Consider the following 21626-nt stretch of genomic DNA (forward strand, 5'->3'; position numbering starts at 1 on the left):
TTATTTTTCTCTAAAATCAGCAATACATTTACACACGGGCAACAAAGGGCAAATACACCTATTTATTTAATTTTCTGAACATTTTAAACAACTTTAATTAAAAAACTAAACACAAAAAGTCGCTTTACCCTATGTTGCTTTGTGCGAGGGAAGGAGGGGGGGGGTAAAATGCAATTTTTTTTTTTTTTTTTAATCCCTACAGAAATGATATTTTACTTTTCAGCAGACGACATGTAAACAGCCTGAAAAGTTCGCAGTAAGAAGAAATTTAAAAGATAAACAAAAACAAACATTTTAGTTTTTAGAGTAAGGGAACAATTTAACGTAAGATGATCACCCACTTACGGGCCATCATGCGGTCACGGTCATCCACTTCCGAACGAAACAGCGTTTTCAAGTACTACCCTAATTAAACTATTTGATCAGGAAGTGGGTGATCATTTTACATGAAATTTATATGCGAAACGGATCTCCAACTCTAAAATGTTTTTGTGCGTGTTTTACTGTCTACTTTTTCAGGTTGTTTACATGTAATCGCTTAAAAACAGTAGAATGTTATTTTTACTTTCAAGAGAATTGACACAGAGTGTAGGTTTCAACAATACCAAAGAGAGAGAGAGAGAGCGAGAGAAAGAGAGAGGGGGATAGAAAGAGAGAGAGAGAGAGAGAGAGAGAGAGAGAGGAGGGGTACGTAAAAAGTTCCCTGTGTGATTTTTTTTTTTTTTTTTTTTTTCCAAAATTTACTTACATAGAGAATCCAAGGTTCCCGTACTGGCATTGCTTGATCGACGTCCATCTCCAACAAGATTTGCAACTTGGAGACTTATTCGACGGTCCAGCTGAATGCTGTGACGTTTTCGACCAGCTTTGGTCTTGAAGCCCTCTTCGCCTTCTTCTATACTCCGCATCTTTTCCGTCACATCAAATTTGTCTTCCACATCCTCCGTGGAATGGTTTTTCGACATGAGTCTTTTTACGAAAGACATTTTGTGGAATTATTATTACTTTTTTTGCTATTTGTTTTGGATATATATAGAGAGAGATATGTTTGTATGTGTGTGAAATTCGGGACGAAATCCAATTTGTTTGAAGTTTTATAGAAAGAAAGAAATTGGAAGATGCCGAACACGAGTTTAGAAAATCAAAGAATTAAGGTGATTCCTAAAAAGATTTCTTAGAGGTAAAAAAAAAAAAAAAAAATGCTAACTTTTTTCTTTTCTAATAGAAGAAATTAAAATAAAAAATTTCTAGAGAGTATTTTTTTTTATTATTATTTCTACATTTAAAGTTTAATATGTTTTTAAATTAATTTTTTTTTTTTTTTGCTTTTGGTTTAAAAAACACGAAAGCGACAAATATTTTTTTTTCAGTGTAAAATATATCTATTTTTTAACAGCTATTATAATAAAAAAAATATTTTATTTATTTATTACTTGGTTTCTTACGAGCGCAGTTTAATAAATGGTAATTCCTTCTCGTCTTGGAATTAGAAAGAGCGCAAAAAAGACGCTATTATTCCGATCGTGAAAATACACAAAGTTATTCAGGATCCCCTCGTTGTTAAAAAAAAAAAAAATGCGAGCAGACTATTGGTAGTCCCGTCAAAGTGTTGGCAGGCCGGTCAACCACAACCACTTAGAACTTTCTTCAGAAACCTGATTTCAGGCGTGCCAATCAAGTCGACGGCGACCACCGCGTCGAAGAAAAGAGTCTGGCTGAAAACTTTTGGTCCAGGGCAGGTGACCAAGACAAAGATAAAGCGAGCGAGCGGGGATAGAGCGAATAGTTACGCAACCGAAAACAATTAGACAGTAAGAAAGGAAAGAAAAACTTCGTAATTAAAGAGATTCCCCCACTTTTTTTTCTTTCTTTCGTTCGTTTGTTTTTCTTTTATACAATCACAAGTTCTTAACATATGTCATAACGCGACAACGACGTTAATGACAGGTGTGTGAGAAAGAAAGAGACTTTATGAACGCGAATGGGATATCGACAGGTAAAGAGAGGTTGGGTTACAATCGGGTAAATACCTGCGTGCGTATGTTGCTAGGTATAATAAAAAAAAATAATCGGGGTGAGGAGAGAGAATGGTTGGACGACGAGGTTAAGAAAGGTGGAGGGGGTATAATAAACGGTGATGTTTTGTTTTGTTTTAAAAATTTCTTTTTCTTTTTCTCTTCTTATCAAGAATGAGAAATTGATATTTTTTCATAATATCGTCGTCGGGGACGAATATTGCTGCTGAAGCTCTAGCCGATGTCGGAAGGGCCCAACCGCAGGCTGGACGAATAAGTATAATAGTAATAACATATACTGAAAAACCTCGGTTGGCATGACAGAATGCTGTCTGTATTGCCGGCAGAAAGTGGTGGTGTTGTTGTTGTTCTGATTCTTTTCTTTTTTTTATTTTTATTTATTTATTTATTTTGAAGAGGGGTGCATGGAAATTAGAGAGGGGGGGAGGACGGATTGGTAATCGTCTCTCTTCTTTGCTTTTTTTTTTTTTTTTTTTAGGGTTTTGTCGCTTAATTCAGCAGCAATAGTAGTGAGAATACACTAACAATCTGTGGAAGAGACTCGAGGTGTCATTTTTTAAGATGTTGTATTATATATCCCTCTTCAAAAAAAAAAAAAAAAAAAAATGTTAGGCGATCGGAGATGATTGGTAAGTAGGGGGAGAGATAATATGAGATAATTGAAACGAGAGAGAGAGAGAGAAAGAAGGAGGTGTTGCCTGGGTTGCTATTATTTTAAATAATTATAATTTTAGAACTCGTGTTCGGCCCGCAATCAATTGATTAAGTTAGAAGCTCCCAAATCGATACTTAGTTAAAAAGATGATGGAGGGGGGAGAGAAAAAAAACGGACGATGGGACGGTATAAATTTTAAATAAATTTAAACAGGAACGGAAAGACGTTTAACAAATAAAAACAAAACAAAAAAAAAAACAGAAGGGAGAGACCTGCGGGGGGGGGGAGTCTTAGTTCATTTCTACTCTCGTTAGGTGTTCTTCCTAACAGGGTGTTTATCTTTACACCCTTTTCGCGAATAAATAAACAAACGAATAATACAAGTAAATTAGTCGTCCGATGATGCGGATGCGGGACTGTGTAAAAGGTATGTTAGGAAAAAGAGAGGCTTCCTTCCTTGGAAAATTCAATAAACCAACTGATGGTAGAACGACGGCGGAAAGGAAAATACTTTCTGCTAAATTAATAAAAGATGGCAGTATTTAGAGAGGTTATTTAAGTTGTAAATGATTGTGTTTTCTACATATATATATATATATTTTTTTTTTCGTTCTCTCTCGTTCGCGGTCCAAACAGGAAATCGAGATAAAAGAGGGTCACGGGAAAAATTAATCAACTAAAGTACCAATTTAATAATTATAAAAACCGAAGAAGATGACGATGGTAAACGATGACACTTATGAAAATGTATTTTTTTTTTTTTTTTTTTTTAAGCAACAATAACAAATATCCAAGTTTATTGAATAATAAAGAAAGAAAGAAATAGTATTTATTTCACTTCGGTTTTTCCAGGCATCACAGAGGTTTGGGGAGTTTTTGTTTTGTTTTGATTTTTTTTTACACCTGTATTTTTTTAATTTTTTTTTTTTTAATTTAAACGATTGTAATTATTCCTCCCTGCCTCAATATTTTTAAAAATGAAATTCCATTAAAACGGAAAATATAAAATTTAAAAAAAAAGAGAGAGAATGAAATAACGCCTATTTGTGTTGTTGATTTCTGTTCTTTATTTTCACCCCTCCTGGATACTCACAGATCGTATATTTGTTATTGAAAATATTTCCTTTTTCTTTTTATAGAACACCGCGATAATTAAGTTGCGTGGTGAATAAATTTCTCGTTTTGTTTCCGCATATAAACAGCGTTTTTTTCCTTTTTGTTATGCGCGTATTTTTTATGCGTCTTTCTTATTAATTTATCTTTTGTTTTGTGCGTCCGTTTTGTTATTTTATTGCCTATTTCATGGTTTTAATAGTAACTCCTTCCTTGCGTCCAAATTGTAAGGTACCCGTTCGTTATGCGTGCGGACAAGTGTAATAGCGTTCAGAGTAGTTGCATAAAACCACAACACGAAACAAAACAGTACGACTAGTGTTTCGCGAGGGGGGGGGGGAAGCAGTAACAAGTGCGTGAAAATAAACACGATCCTTAGATTTATTTCTCCCAGATTTTTGACCAAAAATAATTATCTCCAGTTCCCCATTCTCGTAAAATTATTGTTCGCGTGTAATTATATATATATATATATATATATATATATATATATATATATATATATATATATATATATGTGTGTGTGTGTGTGTGTGTGAATATATATATGGGTGTTTGTGTGTATACGCGGGTGTGTGTGTGCGTATATATATATGCTTGTTTGTGTGTCTATATATATACACATGGTGTTTGTGTGTGTGTGTATATATATATATATATATATATATATAAATATGCGTGTTTATGTGTGTATATCTGTGTGTGTACATATATATATATATGCGTGCGTTTGTACGTGTATATATATGCACGCGTTTGGATGTATATATACACACGCATGTTTGTGTATATATATATGCGTGTTTGTGTGCGTCTATATATATATATATATATATATATATATATATACGTATGTGTGCATATATATGCGTGTATATGTATATGTGCGCGTTTGTGTGTGTGTACATATATATGCCTGTGTGTGCATATGTACATGCATGCATATATATATATATATGTGTGTGTGCTTGTGTGTACATATATATGCGTGTGTTTGTGTATACATACATATATATATATATATATATATATATATGCGTGTGTTTGTGTGTACATATATATATATGCGTGTGTTTGTGTGTGTATGTGTATATATATATGCGTGTTTGTGTGTATGTGTATATATATATGCGTGTTTGTGTGTGTGTCTATATATATGCATGTTTCTCTGTGTATATATATATATATGCGTTTTTCTGTGTGTGTGTGTATATATATATGCGCGCGTGTGCGTATATATATATATATATATATATATATATATAAACAAACGAAATTATTATTAGACTGTAACTTAAATCGAGAAAAATGCTTTTTCTGGTTGATTTGATTTCGTAATGAATTTTTCTAAAAATAGGAGCTTTAAAAATGTATTTTTTATACTATTTAATTTATTTTTATTTCAATAAACATTCGCTTGTAAATAAGCAAAACTATTGGAACTTATGCATCTATGGCACCGCGCTGAAATAATAGCGTATTTATTTAGAAAGTCATTCTTACAATATGGGGAGAGTGTTTTGAAACCTTTCTGTACTTTCACCTAACAATTTAATTAGGAAAAACATCGTAAAATTTGAATTTAACTTGAAAATACTAAAAAAAAAAAAAAAAAAAAAAAAAAAAGCGCGATAACGTACATGCATAGATAACACAATATATATTTAAAGAGCCAGCCACAGGCACGAAAGACAACTTGACCTTCGGGCCAAGATCACAGTATAGTACCTGTTCTGATACTGCACTTCACCTTTTCTGTCCTCGAAAATTACCTTTTTTTCTTTTATTACGCCATCTTTGAATTTTCCAAAGTTTCCAAATAAATAAATACTTATGTTTATTCTATAGTATTATTTATGAAGCGTGCGTGCGTGCGTGTTTTTCGTTTAGTTCCTTTTTAAAAGACAAACTGCGGTGAATTACGGGGAAATATCTACAAGCTAGCAGGCTGCCCGACGTTGCCCGGTCGTAAAATATACATAAATATTATATTTTAATCTATTCAGATTTCTTATTATCATAGAGCCAATTATTATCCAAATATATAATAATGATTTCAAAAGTTAAAAAAAAAAAAAAAAAAAAATGACTTGGTTACCATCCGCTAGAATTGAAATCAAAACGTTTAGAGCGACAACTTTATTCATTATTTATCTCTCCAGCGTCGTTACCGTCTGCACTACAGACAGACGGATATGAAAGCTTAAAAATTAAGCGAGTTTGAGCCATGAATGTTTAATTTTGCGCATGCGCAAAAGTACCAGTAGGAGTAATGTTTTATTCGACTTACTCTGTCAAGGTCAACTGTTTGGTTTTTCAATTTAGATTATTTAGCAGCAATTTTGCCGGCTGAAAGCCAAATCCAAAGTGTGCTACATGTCCAAATACCCTGTATATCAAATTTCCATTCTGCAGACCAAATACCCAATGAGGAGTTTGGTAGAGATTTTTCGCACACTCCGACAAGGTCGGTATTTCCGTGTGCTAGAACGATTTCATCTTGTATTTTATGTTGATTATGCAGAATGTAGAAACTATGCATAAATAGCGTTCAACGTAATAGTGAAATGAAACCAATCATTTAATAAGAAACCATAAAAATCACCAAGAAATTAATTAATGCTCGTTTTTCAAAGGAATATGCAAATTAGTTAACCCTCATGTAGTTTCTAGCATATCCATGAACGAGTACAAACTCAACTAGATTAAAATATACGCGTCCCAGAAATAAAAGCGACCATCGCGCACTCAACAAAAATTAAAATGAAAAAAAAAAAAAAAATTCTTTATTTACCGATTTAAAAAACAACAAAAAGAGGGGTTTGTATTACTGTACACATAGATTCGAAAAAGTTGTCAAAAAACAAATATATAACAAATAAATGTTATCAAAAGTTATTTTTCTACCTAACTGGATAATGTTTTAGTGTTTTTATTTAATGTAAAGTGTTTATTCAACTCCAAAAACAGTGTTCATCAATGTATTTGAAAAATGCAAATGGCGACGGACTCTGTTGAATATGTAAGTTTGGGAAAATGTGTTAAAACTAAAAAACTATACAAAATACTGTTAGAAACCCACTCAATATATGTTATTGTAACAGACTGATAGATATTCGGTGGGTTTTATATAAAAGGAACTTTGTGCGTCTGTGAGTTCGTTCCCTATGGACTCGAAAGCGACTGGATCGATTTTTATGAAATTTCACATGAAGGTAATTTATGTACTCTTAGATAGTTTTTTTTGTCGGAATGTCTTCGATAAGTATCGAAAAAAATCTGATGAGAAAAAGGAACTGGGCGATTTTGACTAAAGTTAACATCTTTACACAGCCTAACATCACAAGTGCATTTGAGAAGTTTTATCACCACACAAGTCGAAAGACCCAACATATAAAATCAACAGTAGGTTCTTTGATATGACAGGGTTGCATTCGAAATGAATGTTTGTTTAAAGCACAATTGAACCATGATACTTGACTTTTATTTTAAACTTAAATTCAAGTCATTATCACCGCACAACCAGTAATGCCAGTCATAAAATCAACAGTAGATTCTTTTATATCACAAGTGCGCGTTCGAAATAAATGTTCCTGTTTAAAGCACAACTAAAGCATGATACTTAACTTTTGCATTTTAAACTTTAATTCAAGCCATTATATATAAAACATGATTTTGTACATTCAACAGTAGGTTCTCTACAGTGCAATATAGACTACAATATATTGTAAACTTAGTCACTGCGAGAAGCATGCGAATCTTCCTCCAGGTACACCGCGATGGGTCCCCAATTAGAGCAGGCAATCAATCGATTTAATTGAAAACTGAGAGTTATTTCAACGATTTTGATGACAAAAATATGGGAGTGTGAAACATTCATTGATCATCATTCAATCCCGGACAATGTTGGGTCACCCTGCTAGTTCAATATAAGAACATAATATTTATTTTAAAAATATTACAGAAGGTCAGAAATACGTCGGTACCAATTTATGATCGAGAAATATTGAACTCTCTTTAGTCTCTGATTTTTGCCATTCTTCCCGGCTTTGAAACTGCCGGTATCGAGGTTTATCTGACCTTCTGTAATATATATATATATATATATATATATATATATATATATATATATATTAGTGTTGGGACGATTAACCAGAATCAGAATCGGAAAAATCTGAAGATTTGGGGGTATCAGAAAAATTGATGTCTATTTTCCGATGCCAAAACGATTCTTTTAATTGTCTTTATTTTATTCTATTTAAACCAAAATTTTTGTTAAAAAGATTTTGATTCATAATGAGGGTATGCCTCCGGTTTATAACAATCAACTAATCAGAAGCTTCAAAGGTTATTATAAAAAATGTCGAATTTTGGATTCAATCAGTTCGCCGTCGCCTCTGTCTCGAAACAACTCAAGATTGGGACTGCATTGATTCTTCACCACCATCTTTGTAACTAGGAATTACTTAACACTCAAGATCGGGACTACCTTGATTCTTCGCCGATTTGATTTACTGCCGCCATCTTTGTCAACATAATGTCTGAACATTCAACAATCTTCCATTATGGTAATAATGATAAAGTAAATATTTATTAATTTTAAAATGCCAGCAAAGCTAAAATCGATAGATCATCCTCCACAAGTGTATTTTGACGTTTAGGAAAACATCTGCATATTTAATATGTGTTTTTACGAAAATCGGGAGAAATAACAATTTTATAGTTAAATAATTAGAGATTTTTAAAGAATCGGAATCGGTAATTGTATCGGAATCGGGAAAAAGTTTGGAATCATCCCATCACTTTAATATATATCTATATATATAATTATAAAACTCAACAATAAAACGTATTGTTTTACTGTGTACGTTTTCAGTGTCCAAATTGTTTGTTTTTTCGCGTTTAAATTATCCAAATAAACAATTGTTAATACTTTCTGCATTTTTTTTTTTTTTTTTTTTTTTACATCGTTCATTTCCGTATTACGTCTAAGTTATTTTAACGCAATTTTCTTACAAATAAAACTACTTTTGCCTGTTAACAACGGCGATTTATCCACTGCCTTCATTTTTTTTATTTATTTATTCTCCATTTTTTAATACACCTTTCTTAAGAAACATTCATACATTTTCTTCTACACTACCAACATAAATAAATAACCCCGAAAATGTTTTTTTTTTTGCGTTACAAATAAATAATCAATGTGACAATAAAATGTATTGTTTTACTGTGTACGTTTTCAACGTCCCAATTGTTTTTTTTTTCATGTTTAAATTAAAAGATATATCAAAATTTGAATTTAACTTTAAATATTATGGTATCTGTTCAGTGCGCATTTACCTATAAGTATGGCAAACCACTAATAATTCAATAGCTGTAAGTTTTTTTTTTGTTTTTTTTTCAAAAATAAACAATTATAAACAGAACGACTCATAGAAATCTATCTATATTCTTTTTTCATTTTAATATACTTTCATAGAAATGTTTCTGTTATGTCACAAAAAACTATTTTCTTTACGTCACAAGTGTCACGCTCATACATTAATTCCATAACTAATATAACATACTGACCCAACGGGTCACGGGTAGTCTAATGTGTGTGTGTGTATATATATATATATATATATATATATATATATATTATATTAAAGAGAGAAACATATCTGTTTATCATATTTGAATGAAGACTATTCAAAACCATGGTCATAAAGCAGTACATAACACCCCCCCTCCCTCCAACACACAGTATCAATGTTTTTAAGGAATGAAACTAGTGCTTATGCGTGCAAGAATTTCAATGTTTTTTTTGGGGGGAGGGGGGGTCCGCTTTCGTTACTTTTTTTTTTTTTTTTTTTTTGAGGTGAGTATGGAAACAAAGGGATAGGACCTATTAACATGCCTCCCCACGAGGGTAAATTTAAACACAACGTCAATTTTTGATTGAGTGATGAGGAGTCAGCTCTCCCGAAAAGTTGGAACTCTGGATTGGGAAATAATAAAATTTGCCTCAGTCTAGAAGGATTTCTCCTTCACTGACTGAGGAGAGAAAAGATGACGTGTACTACGAAAAGAGATATTATATTTTGCTCCTAACCAAAACGCCAAGGGCAGCCAGGGTTAGGGGTTAAATATTTCTATCTCTCTATGTGTATGTGTCTGAGTTCGTTCCCTATGAACTCCAAAATGGCAGGGCCGATTTAAAGAAAAACACACACACAAATGTACTTTATATGTCTGGGAGTGTTCTTAGGTTTTATGCCGAAATGCTTCCGATAAGTATCGATAATCGAAAAAAAAAAAAAAAATGATTAAAGAAAAAAACAGTCCTATTTTGACCAAAGTTGACACCCTTACACAACCCAATATCACAAGTACATTTGAGAAGTTTTATCATCGCAGAGTCAGGTCTTGGCGTATAAAATCAACAGTGGGTTCTTTGATATAACAGGGATGCAATCGAAATGAATGTTTCTGTTTAGAGCACAATTGAATCATGATACTTGACTTTTGCATTTTTCACTTTAATTCAACTAATTATATAAAATAATTTTATAAATTTAACAGTAGGTTCTATACAGTGCAATGTAGACTACACTATATTGTGGACTAAGTCATTGCGGGGAGGCATGTGAAACTTTTTCTCGGCGCATCGCGGTGAGTCCCCAACTAAAACAGACAATCGATTTGATTGAAAAATGAACGATTTCATCGATTTCTGTAACAATAAAACTATTGGAAGTGTAAAACAGTCGTTGATTCTCATTTTAATCCCGGGTAATACTGAGTTTCCGTGCTAGTCGTTGATAAATTAAAATTTCATAAATCATGAAAAAGAACGAGAAACGATTGTTATTTTTTATAACGATTTCAAAGTGTTTACTTTCTTTTTATTTACTACTAGCAGGGGTGCCCGGCGTTGCTCGGGTGTTTGGAGGTGTATGCTGTGCAAAAAAAGCAAAAAAACAAAAAAAAATGGTTAATTTTTTAAAACTTTGACCCCTATTATGACCCCTTAAAATTTATTGTTTCGGGCTCAAATCACTTTATAAAGTTAGATCCATGTTCAAGGAACCTATATCTAAAATTTCAAGTGTCTAGACCCAAAATTGTCGGAGGAGTTTGGTAGAGTTCTTAAAGGTCAAATCGTTGAAATTTGACCCCTTAACAGCCAAATTTCTGGCTGACACCTGTCACATCGATTTTCCCAAATCTCAGTACCCGGTATTTCAAATTTCGAGTCTATAGACTAAAAATTGACAGAGTTATTGCGTAGGGAAATGTACACAGACAGACAGACACACAGACAGACAGACAGACACGTTCACTTTTATAGATATATAGATTGTGTTGTCTGCTAGTTATTTTTTTTAGGTACTGACAGAAGATAGTGATTTTCCAAGGGTTTATTTTTTGGAATACGGCATAATCACGTTGACACACCGGTTCCCGCTGGATCACCAAAGTTAAGCAATGTTGAACCTGGTCAGTACTAAATGGATGTTTATTTGGAACTTACTGTATATTAGGTCCAATATAATATAATAATAAATACGAAATCTGCATTAATCAAAATATATTTAAACGTATTTTACGACTGGGCAATGCCGAGCGACCTGCTAGTACATATATATAATACTAGGTTAATATTTTCCAGAGGTAAAGTAACCAATGAAGTTTAAATACAAGAGTGCTCAAAACTGAAGTAGGGTCAAATATATTTTCTATTTGTTTCTACATAAGCAATTATATGTCGCTACACATTCATGAGCATGTTTTGATCAGCTATTTATTAGCAACTAAAGACACCTCTTCGGGCGATAGAGCTTATATGAAAGCAAAGTTTAAAAATGCTCCGGACAAGGCATGAAGCCACTTGATGAAAGAAACCAATAAATAAGGTCAAAAACTAGGCACCATGTTAGATTGATTGATTCCGACACAGAAAACAGCAATTTTTCCCCTTGTCAGAAACATGGCCCACGGAATGTGAGGACTAAAGGACAAAGAGAAGCAAGAGTCATGAGGCTGCCGAAGATAACCTAATGGTCTATTTTCTACTCTCCTATATACGTAGAAATCGCTCAAGACAAGACGTGAAGCCAATTGATGTAAGAACAAAATATAATTTTGTAAGTAATTAACCTTAGTCTTAAAAAAGACCAAGGCTGTGTGTGTGTGTGTATTAATAATTATTCATGCGCAACAAAGAATACATGTGGGGTCGTCTTCGCCAAGGGAGAGAGAGAGGGCCCCTTCTATTCGGCGCACAGCAATTAGAGCTGACGACTGAAGCCCGAAATGTTAGCGGTCTTATGTAGTGTCATCTTTTTAATCATCTTTGCCGTTTCATCTATGTATATATTTATACTCCTTTTTTATCGGGGGGGGGGTGTTATGTCACCGTCTACACAGAAAAAAAAAAAAAATGTTGGTTCCGTCGGTCTGAGATCGAAAACCAACCAACAATGTATATGCCACCCTTTTTTTTTTTTATTCAAAAAACAACAGCCCACAAAAAATGGTCGCTGACGTCACAAAGAATTATTTATTAATAATTTTACGACAGTAACGCTGCTTGTAGTAGTTTTAGAAGATCGAAATGATTATGTTGTGAGATGTGATTATATATATATATATATATATATATATATATATATATATATATAAGAGAGAGAGAGAGAGAGAGAGAGAGAGAGATGGGGGAGACGAGTCGTATACGATGAAGCGTGCAATAATTGCAATAAAGTAGCCAAGTGCGAACGTAGTACGATGTGTGCAAGTTCCCTTACACGCTCTTCCTTGACCGCGAGAAAAGAAAATCCACTCGCAGCTATTGTGAAGACAACACACGGACACACAGCATCCAATTCTTAGATATGACGGATGCGCGTTCGAAAAAAAAAAAAAAAAAAAAAAAAAAAAAAACACGCTTTCATTGCACAAATTAACCAAAATACTTGACGTTTTTCTTTGCAAGCAATAAAGAAATGGCTAGTGATCGACAGTTTAAAGGCTATAAAATGAATTTCGAAGGTTACAACTATATAATTTCATGTATCCAAGTTTTATTTTATACATCGATTTTCAGTATTTACTTCGGATAGTGTTCAATACACAAGCAGAGCTGGGTAGTAAGTTGTGGAAATATATGGCAATTAAGCTACACAGAACATTTGCGTTTCATCCGCGAAAGGACTGCATTTTAAAAGGTGCATTTTAGCCTGAAGAGACCTTATGAGGATGAAACGCGGAAAATTCTGAGTAAGTTACTTGCCATATATATTTTCATAACATACTAGATGTTATTTGTTTGTTTTTGCGATATGTTTTTGAATGAATTCGATTCTTTACACGAAAGTGCATGTTTACCTAAATGCGAGTTGGGAATAATTTTCCCTTTTACCAAATTAGTACCCCCAAACGGAGAGCGGCATATATATTGTTTTTCAAATAGAATTATCCACTAACACGTGTTTCGTTGTCTACGACTCATCAGCGTGGTTGAATCATAACATGCTATATATATGTAACAGTAATCCACGAACATCTGTTTCGAGATACTACCTCGTGTCCGTAGAATACTGTTTTATAAGTATAAATAATACATATTTATTTGTTCGTTTATGCAAAAAAAATATGAGCGCTTTTAGAAACAATATTTTCCATTATCTCCAAAGTTAGTGACATTATTAACCGTATTATGGTTTAAAAAAAAAAAAAAAAAATCGACATATGAAAATTAGAATTATGCTCAGTAAATAATTTAAAAAAAAAAAAACGACAAATCTTGATTTATATTATTGCTTTATTTCGTATATTGAGCTTTTTCTTTTATCTGATTGAAATTATCTTATAAATACTGATAATATTTATATAGACTAATTTTACAGTATTATACGAGCTGTAACCTTGAAGTAGTTCAAAAATTCAGTTAATAATTCATTCAAAAAACATTTTATTTACAAAAGTTTCTGCTCATTTTGTAAATATGGTATACAAAATTTACGAAACAAACAAAAAGATTTCATCAGTGCATAACATGCCACAGACAAACTGAATAATAAGATGATCTCATTCATTTAATGTGTATTTTACCCCGATTTTTATCAAGGGAAACGTTCCTGTTTTTCTTTTTATATATACTAGCGGGGGTGGGGGGTACCCGGCGTTGCCCGAGTGTTTGAAGGTGTGTGTGGTCGGCGTGAGGGTGGGGGGTGTTAATGAAAACCTAAGAATAAGCGAAGTAAAAAAAGAAAACAGAAAAACGAACGTTAACACTTAAGCGGGGGGTACAGGGCGGTATGGGGGGGGTAATCAAAACATCGAAAAAAAAAACTAACGTAAGGCAAACGAACGATGTTAAATATAAAAATCGAAAAAACAAAAAAGAAACGAACGTTAAAACTGCTTTAAAAAATCTGAAAAATAAAAACCAAAAAAAAAAAAAGAAAAAGAAAAAAAAACGTGAAAAATGGCTTAAATAAACCTGTTTCGATATTAAAATTTAAAAAATCGGTGGGTACCCGAGTGTTTTTGGGTGTGTGTGGTCGGTTTAGGATGGGGTGTTAATAAAAACCTAAGAATAAGCGAAGTAAAAAAACAACAAAAAACAAACGAACAAAAAAAAAAACAGAAAAACGAACGTTGCGTGAAAAGTGGCTTAAATAACACTGCTTCAATATTAAAATTTAAAAAATCGAAAAAAAAAAAAAATCTCACATCACGATTCGAATCCAAAACGTTTAGATAATGAACCAACGCTCGAACCAACTGACCTAACACGACACACATGAAATTATGTCATTTCTTCAAATATTTTAACTAAATCAGGTCATGACGTCGTCTGACGCATGCGTAGAACTGATCTCGTCATGAGAGGACGGTTTTTGCTGACCCCCCCCCTCTGTAGAAAAGTGTTGATTTCAGAGTGAAAAAATTAACGTTTTTTGCCAATTCTTCAATATTTGTCGGGCGAAGGATGGGGATTTCACATAAGACCAAGTTTGTCAATTTTTGTTCAGTCTGTCGAAACTTTTTAGCAGACACACAAACATACACACATTTTCGCTTTTATATATATACTAGCGAGGGGTACTCGGCGTTGCCCGGGTGTTTGTAGGTGTGTGTGAAAAAAACCGGAAGCCTTGACGCGCATAGTAAAAAAAAATCAGGTGCCCGTGAAAAAAAACAAAAAACGAAGCCTTGATGACGCGCAGTTGGAAAATAGTAAAGTGTGATAAAAAAAAAAACAGGTGCGAGTTTTTGATTGACGTGACGGCGATAGCTATTCAGCAGTTACGATTGTGTGCGGGACAGTTTTTAAATAAATAAATAAATAAATAAATCGGTTTGTTTGTTTTTAACTAAGTTCGGGGAAAACCAGCTCCCTGTTTATTAGGGGGAGTGTCTCGTCTCGAAATGAAAGCTACCGTCTGATATGACGAAGTCGACAGTGAACAAATGTTACTTAGCTCTCTAGAAACCAATGGCTCTGGGCCGGTGATTAGAGTAGAGTTTCGCTTTTTGTTTATACCGAAAACCGAATGTAACGCGTGCCGATGCGGGAAATGTGGAATAATTAACGTTTGAAAGTCAAAATTAAATAGACAGGCGAGCTCCGTGGTTAACTGTGAGATATCACAATTCATAGATGATATAAAAAGTTTTAAGTTGCGAAGCGAGCGAGCGCTTCTCTGATAGAAGCCTTTTGTGGACATCGAGGAAAAGCGTACATACATACATACATTTTCGCTTATATATATATATATATATATATATATATATATATATATATAGACTAGCGGGGAGGGGGTACCCGGCGTTGCCCGGGTGTTTTTAGGTGTGTGTATGGGGGGTAAGTAATAACCCTGAAACGATGTTAAAAAAATCGGGAAAACCAAATCCAAAAAACAGCGAAAAAAAAAAAAAAAGAAACCGCTGTGTGTATAAGGGGGGGGGAGTAAACTAAAGAATAAGCGAAGTAAAAAAAAATAAAGAAACGCTACCCGCGTCTAAAGATGTAAAAGAAAAAAACAAGTTTTGTCATGAGGCTGGATTGAACCCGGAACGCGGAGGTGAAACTAACTCCAACCACTTGACTGTCTAGACTAAGAGTAAGAGGAATTGATTATAGCGTTAAAATAAGGGTTATAAAGCGAGTGAAAGAGGTTTGATTGGCAGATAGCGACTAAATGAGGTCATCGCGGTAGCGTTACGAGATGACGAAGCAGTCGTTTCCTGTCTAGACATCTCTCTCTATCTCTCTCTCTCTCTGTGTTTGCGTATGTGTGTGTGTGTGTCTCTCTCTCTCTCTCTCTCTCTCTCTCTCACTTCGTCTTCCTTACTCTAAAGACTGGAAAATGGCGTCTGGCTGATTTTATTTTTAAAAAGTTCGATCGTTAATATTTTTTGTAAGCGTATTTTTTTTTTTTTACTTCACATGTTTGGCTTGTTATTTTTCGTTTAACTATCGTATCTAACTATTTTGAATGTGCTAATAACTTTGGTAACGTTGCCATAGCGTAGAAATTCATAGTTTAGCTTTAATTAATTTTTTTTTACCGATAACAACATTTTTAAATTGTAAATTCAGACTGCCATTAGAGCTTGCTAACGTAAAGATCACGTGACATGACTCAGCGGGTTTTTAATACAAGTTGACCCAAAATAAACGGCCGCGTGTATACTTTATGTAGAAGAGTTGACGCCCGTATTTTTTTGGGCAGTTATAAATTGATTTAAAAATATGTAATGTTTAACATTAAAATGTCACTTTTTGCCCCTCCCCCTTCCGAATAATCGATCAGTTGACGCACTTCTGATGGCCAATTTTTATCAATTTTTCGATATTTGTCGTCAGGAAGGTGGGGCTTTCATATGAGACCAAGTTCGTGAATTTTTGTTCCGTCAGTCGAAAGTTATTAGCAGACACAAAACATACATACATTTTCGCTTTTATATATATAGACTAGCGAGGGGTACCCGGCGTTTCCCGGGTATTTGGAGGTGTGGGGTGGGGGTTAAAAAAAAGTAAGTATGAGGATCGAACCCGAACCCTTGAGGTAAAGTTGTAAATTAAAGTGTGAAAAACAAAAAACGTGCGACGTTAACCATTGCCCCACCGCGAGATGCTAACGGAAACACGTTTGAATTTATTTAATTACTTGGATTTAGCAGGTACCCGTTTTAATGAGTTAATGAGGTCAAGTTTGACTGCGGGATAGTATTCATTTACTGCTGAACGCTTTTTCCCCTCCCCCAAGATGTTATAGGAAAAAGACTAACCCACATGCGGCGAGCGACAAATGTTGAACATTTATTTTCCCGAAATCGAGCAAACTAAATAGACAGGTGAGCTTCGTTGTTAACTGTGAGATATTACGATTTATATGTGATATAAAAAGTTTTAAAAAGTTGTGAAGCGACCGACCGCTTCTCTGAAAAAAGCCTTTTGTAGACATACAGAAACAGCGAACACACATACATACATTTTTGCTTTTATATTTATAGACTAGCAGGGGTACCCGGCATTGCCAGAGTGTTTGGAGGTGTGTGGGTGGCGTTAAATAAAAAAGAAACCAGGAGGGGTAGGATCGAACCCAAAGCCCTGAGACGAAGTTTGAAAATAAAATCGGCCACCCAGAATGAGTTAGTGAAAGATATTTAAATTTATTTAAGTAAGAACCAAATTGACAGGTGCGCGCCCGGAAGTCGTTGAGCGTTACAACGACGACGTCAATGACCAGGTTTGTTTGTTATAAGCGAAGTAAAAAAGAAAACGTTAAAACCTAAGCGGGAAAAATAACACAAAAAACTAACGTAAGGCAAACGAACGATATTGAAAACAGAAAAACGAACACGTGAAAAATGGCTTGAATAAGCCTGTTTCGATATTAAAATTTAAAAAATCGGTGGGTACCTGGGTGTTTTTGGGTTTGTGGTCGGGGGTGGATAAGCGAAGTAAAAAAAACAAACAAACAGAAAAACGAACGTTACATGAAAATGGCTTAAATAACACTGGTTCAATATTTAGATTTAAAAAATCGGAAAAAAAAGACATCCCACACCACGATTCGAACCCAAAACATTTAGATAATGAACCAACGCGCTAATCAACTGACCTAACACGATGTACATGAAATTTGTTCAGTTTTTCAACTATTTAAAGTAAATCAGGTCATGACGTCATCTGACGCATGCATAGAACCGGTCGTCGTCACGAGAGAACCGTTTTTGTTGACCCCTCCCTGTCGAAAATTTCGGGGTGAAAAAATTAACGTTTTTGGCCTATTTTTCGAGCGAAAGATGGAGCTTCAATATGATACTGAGTTTGTGAATTTTTGTTGTGTCTGTCGAAAGTTTTTAGCAGACACACATACATTTTCGCTTATATATATATATATATATATATATATATATATATAAATTTAGTCATATTTTATTGGTTTGAAAACATAGGTTCTTTTTTTTACCAATTGTCATAACATTTTAACCATAAAATAGCATTATAATCTCCAAAAAACCTGCAAATTTTCATGTAGTTTCGTCCCATAGAACCAAAGATATGAGCACTTAAATGTTTAATTTGGCTACCAGAATATATACAGCTGGCAATGTGAAGAGGTTCCTTGAAGAGCATAATATTCCGTGTTTGGATTGGCCTGCACACTCTCCAGACCTCTATCCTATCGAAAACGTATGGTATTACATCAAGCAACCGCTATTCAAGGATAAAAATTTCAAATTTGGAAGAACTTTGGACAAAAATTAAAGAGAAGTGGAATGCCTTTTCACCGGGTTATTGCCTTTGACTAATTAAAGGAATTCCCAAAAGATTGTAGGCTGTCAAATTGCAGAAGAACTATGCTACTAAAAAGTAACTCGTTCATTTTGTTCCTGTTGTATTTGTGTTGCGTTAATGTTCCAAAGTTACATTTAAATAACAATTTTTCATTGTGCGGAGTTTCTTTTTCCTTCTCGATTTGAAGTTATTTTTTTTAAATTGACGTGAACACTAGGATACTTCAGTCAAAAGTCAAATATGCACAGGTAAAAATTATAGAAAAATAAAAGGCCAATCAAATGAGGTATAGGCTGTTTAAACAGTTACATTCAATTTAGCTTAAATTGGCGGTTTTTGAAAAAAATGACAAGTGTGGACTTTTTTTTTGGCACCACTGTATATATATATAAATAAAATTCCTGGTTAAGAATATTCAAAGATAAAAACCAATGGATTTAAACGAGGTTTATATAATAATGCTCAATAATAAAGAGCAAGGTGTGTCTTTATTTATATTCAAATGAATGTTATTTTAATATCGCTACACAAAATCATGTTTGTGTCCAATTGATTATCACAATAACCAACCTCCTCTCATCAGGCGATCTCTCTCTCTCTCTCTCTCTCTCTCCCTTAGGTTGGTTGTTTCTGTTTTACGGCATATCAACCCTTTTCGGGTTATTTAATGCCGAATCCAAAGATTCAGAAAAAAAATTTTTTAATAGAATATATTTGTTGTTTTCAAGTCGGTTTCTATTTAACCCATAGTTGGGACCCTAACAGGTACTACCACTCCGGGTCAGAGTGGACCTGAGAGCAATGGCAATTATACGGTGGCTGCACACTCCCCAAAGCCTGCAAGCTGGGGCCTCACCACTGGATATAGTTTAAGGTAATATCCAGAACCTCTCTCTCTCAGTAATGAACATCCCAATATATATTTATGCTACATTTGTCATATTTCATTGCGTCTTACACGTGTTTCGTTGAATGGTGGAAAAACACAAAACAACTTAGAGATTTTTTTTTTTTGAGGAACATAAAAACTAAGAAACAGTTGGAGATTTTTTTTCTTGGATTAAAAAAAGATCAAAGTTGCTGAAAAGTGGAAATCCTTAAAAAAGATAAAAAAAACTTACTTATTAAAAATATATTGAAACACTTCTTGAGAAAGTTGTTGGAATTTTAAGCCCACAAAAATATAACAGCATTTAAAGCGCCATATTTAAAATTGAATATATATATATATACTAGCAGGGGTGCCCGGCGTTGCTCGGGTGTTTGGAGGTGTATGCTGTGCAAAAAAAGCAAAAAAAACAAACAAAAAAAATGGTTAATTTTTTAAAACTTTGACCCCTATTATGACCCCTTAAAATTTATTGTTTCGGGCTGTAATCACTTTATTAAGTTAGATCCATGTTCAAGGAACCTATATCTAAAATTTCAAGTGTCTAGACCCAAAATTGTCGGAGGAGTTTGGTAGAGTTCTTAAAGGTCAAATCGTTGCAATTTGACCCCTTAACAGCCAAATTTCTGGCTGACACCTGTCACATCGATTTTCCCAAATCTCAGTACCCGGTATTTCAAATTTCGAGTCTATAGACTAAAAATTGACAGAGTTATTGCGTAGGGAAATGTACACAGACAGACAGACACACAGACAGACACGTTCACTTTTATATATATATATATATATATATATATATATATATATATATTGTAAATGTCAACTGAATTAAAGGAATAAATTATAAGATAGTCAACATCATGAATTTTGGAATATAACTTTTTGTCATTTATTCTCTATATTGTTCTGTAATTACAGTGAGCTTCTTAAATAAGGATTGATATATATTAAAAGAAAATATACTTCTACAGATATATTCTTTTGTTTTTCTTTTTTCTTCTGGCTGGAAATGGGGTAGATACCAGGAACCAGACGTTCACTCGCTATTTCAGAGACACTAACAAAGAGATGTTTTTTTAGGGTTCTAACCGTCTTTTCAAATTTTGTATCTCGCTTGCAACTTGGTTCATCGGGTACGTTTTGCAATTCTTTTTCATAATTACAGTTGCTCCTATAATTACAGAAACCTTTCTAAAATTCCAGTTTCTTTTCATGTCGTACATATGCACGCTCGCGTACGTATATAACAGTGTTATATAATTCAAAGGTGCTTATCTTAACACGTTAACTAAGGTTTTACAATAGACTCGATCGTCAAAAGCGTATTCTCGTCCCACATGTATGTATTTATCTGAATGCAAAGTTTGCGGCGAAACCAGAGTAAAATGTTGAGAGAAATCCCTTGGAATTATATTATAAAACTCTACCAGAAAGAATATCGAACTGATATCTTCATTCGGCGCTGTTCCGATCTAGATAAGTTGATTTTACACACACACACACACACACACACACACACACACACACACACACACACACACACACACACACACTAATCCAGAGGTTTCTTTTAAAAAATAAATATCCGAAATCTGTTTTTAATATATGATTTTCAAGCCTTTAAACTGACGGACTGAATTAAAATTTAAAGACAAACATCAAGCATTATTGTTCATTTGTGCCCCGAAACGAAAAGGAAAAACTGCACTTCTGAACGCGCCTCTGTTGTATTAAAGAGCCGAAAATTAATTGAAATGAACGTCACGAACGGACGCACTGTTCTTTCAAATTGGCTTAGTACGTGTAGTAGAAGAAGAAAAAAGTGAAAAAGAAAGAAAACGAACATGAAGAGCATCATAATCGATATAATCAAACAATATAAATTGTCCGCCTACGCGAAATTTATTGACGAGAAAATGCGGACGCTGTCGTACGAAAAACCCGGCGGACGCGACGCCGATTGCGAATTATAGACAACATCGTTAGACATTTCTTCAAAAGAAGGAACACCAGCAATACAAACTAGGTCGGGGGGGGGGGGGATGTTTCTATTCGACATAGAAGTAAAAAATAAATAATAATCTCTCTCTCTCTCTCTCTCTCTATATATATATATATATATTGTGTGTGTGT

The 21626-nt window shown here is 33.9% G+C and overlaps 1 protein-coding gene across 9 annotated transcripts in view; it reads right to left on the reverse strand.

Annotated features, from left to right (window-relative positions):
- Positions 1–21626, reverse strand: part of LOC145246840 (adenosylhomocysteinase-like 1) — a 736073-nt gene that overhangs the window by 289478 nt on the left and 424969 nt on the right. The window contains exon 1 of one of the 9 annotated variants that reach the window (XM_080108680.1): positions 749–4246. The exons of 7 other annotated variants lie outside the window; for them this stretch is intronic. In XM_080108680.1, the coding sequence (XP_079964806.1) occupies positions 749–986 (238 nt within the window). In that variant the 5' untranslated portion in view covers positions 987–4246. Of the gene's footprint in view, positions 1–748; positions 4247–21626 lie in introns of those variants that run through there. One more of the 9 variants, XM_080108678.1, reaches the window with a different exon arrangement.

Source organism: Euprymna scolopes, chromosome 24, assembly GCF_053919585.1.
Source record: "Euprymna scolopes isolate OS-2025 chromosome 24, ASM5391958v1, whole genome shotgun sequence".
Classification (NCBI taxonomy): domain Eukaryota; kingdom Metazoa; phylum Mollusca; class Cephalopoda; order Sepiida; family Sepiolidae; genus Euprymna; species Euprymna scolopes.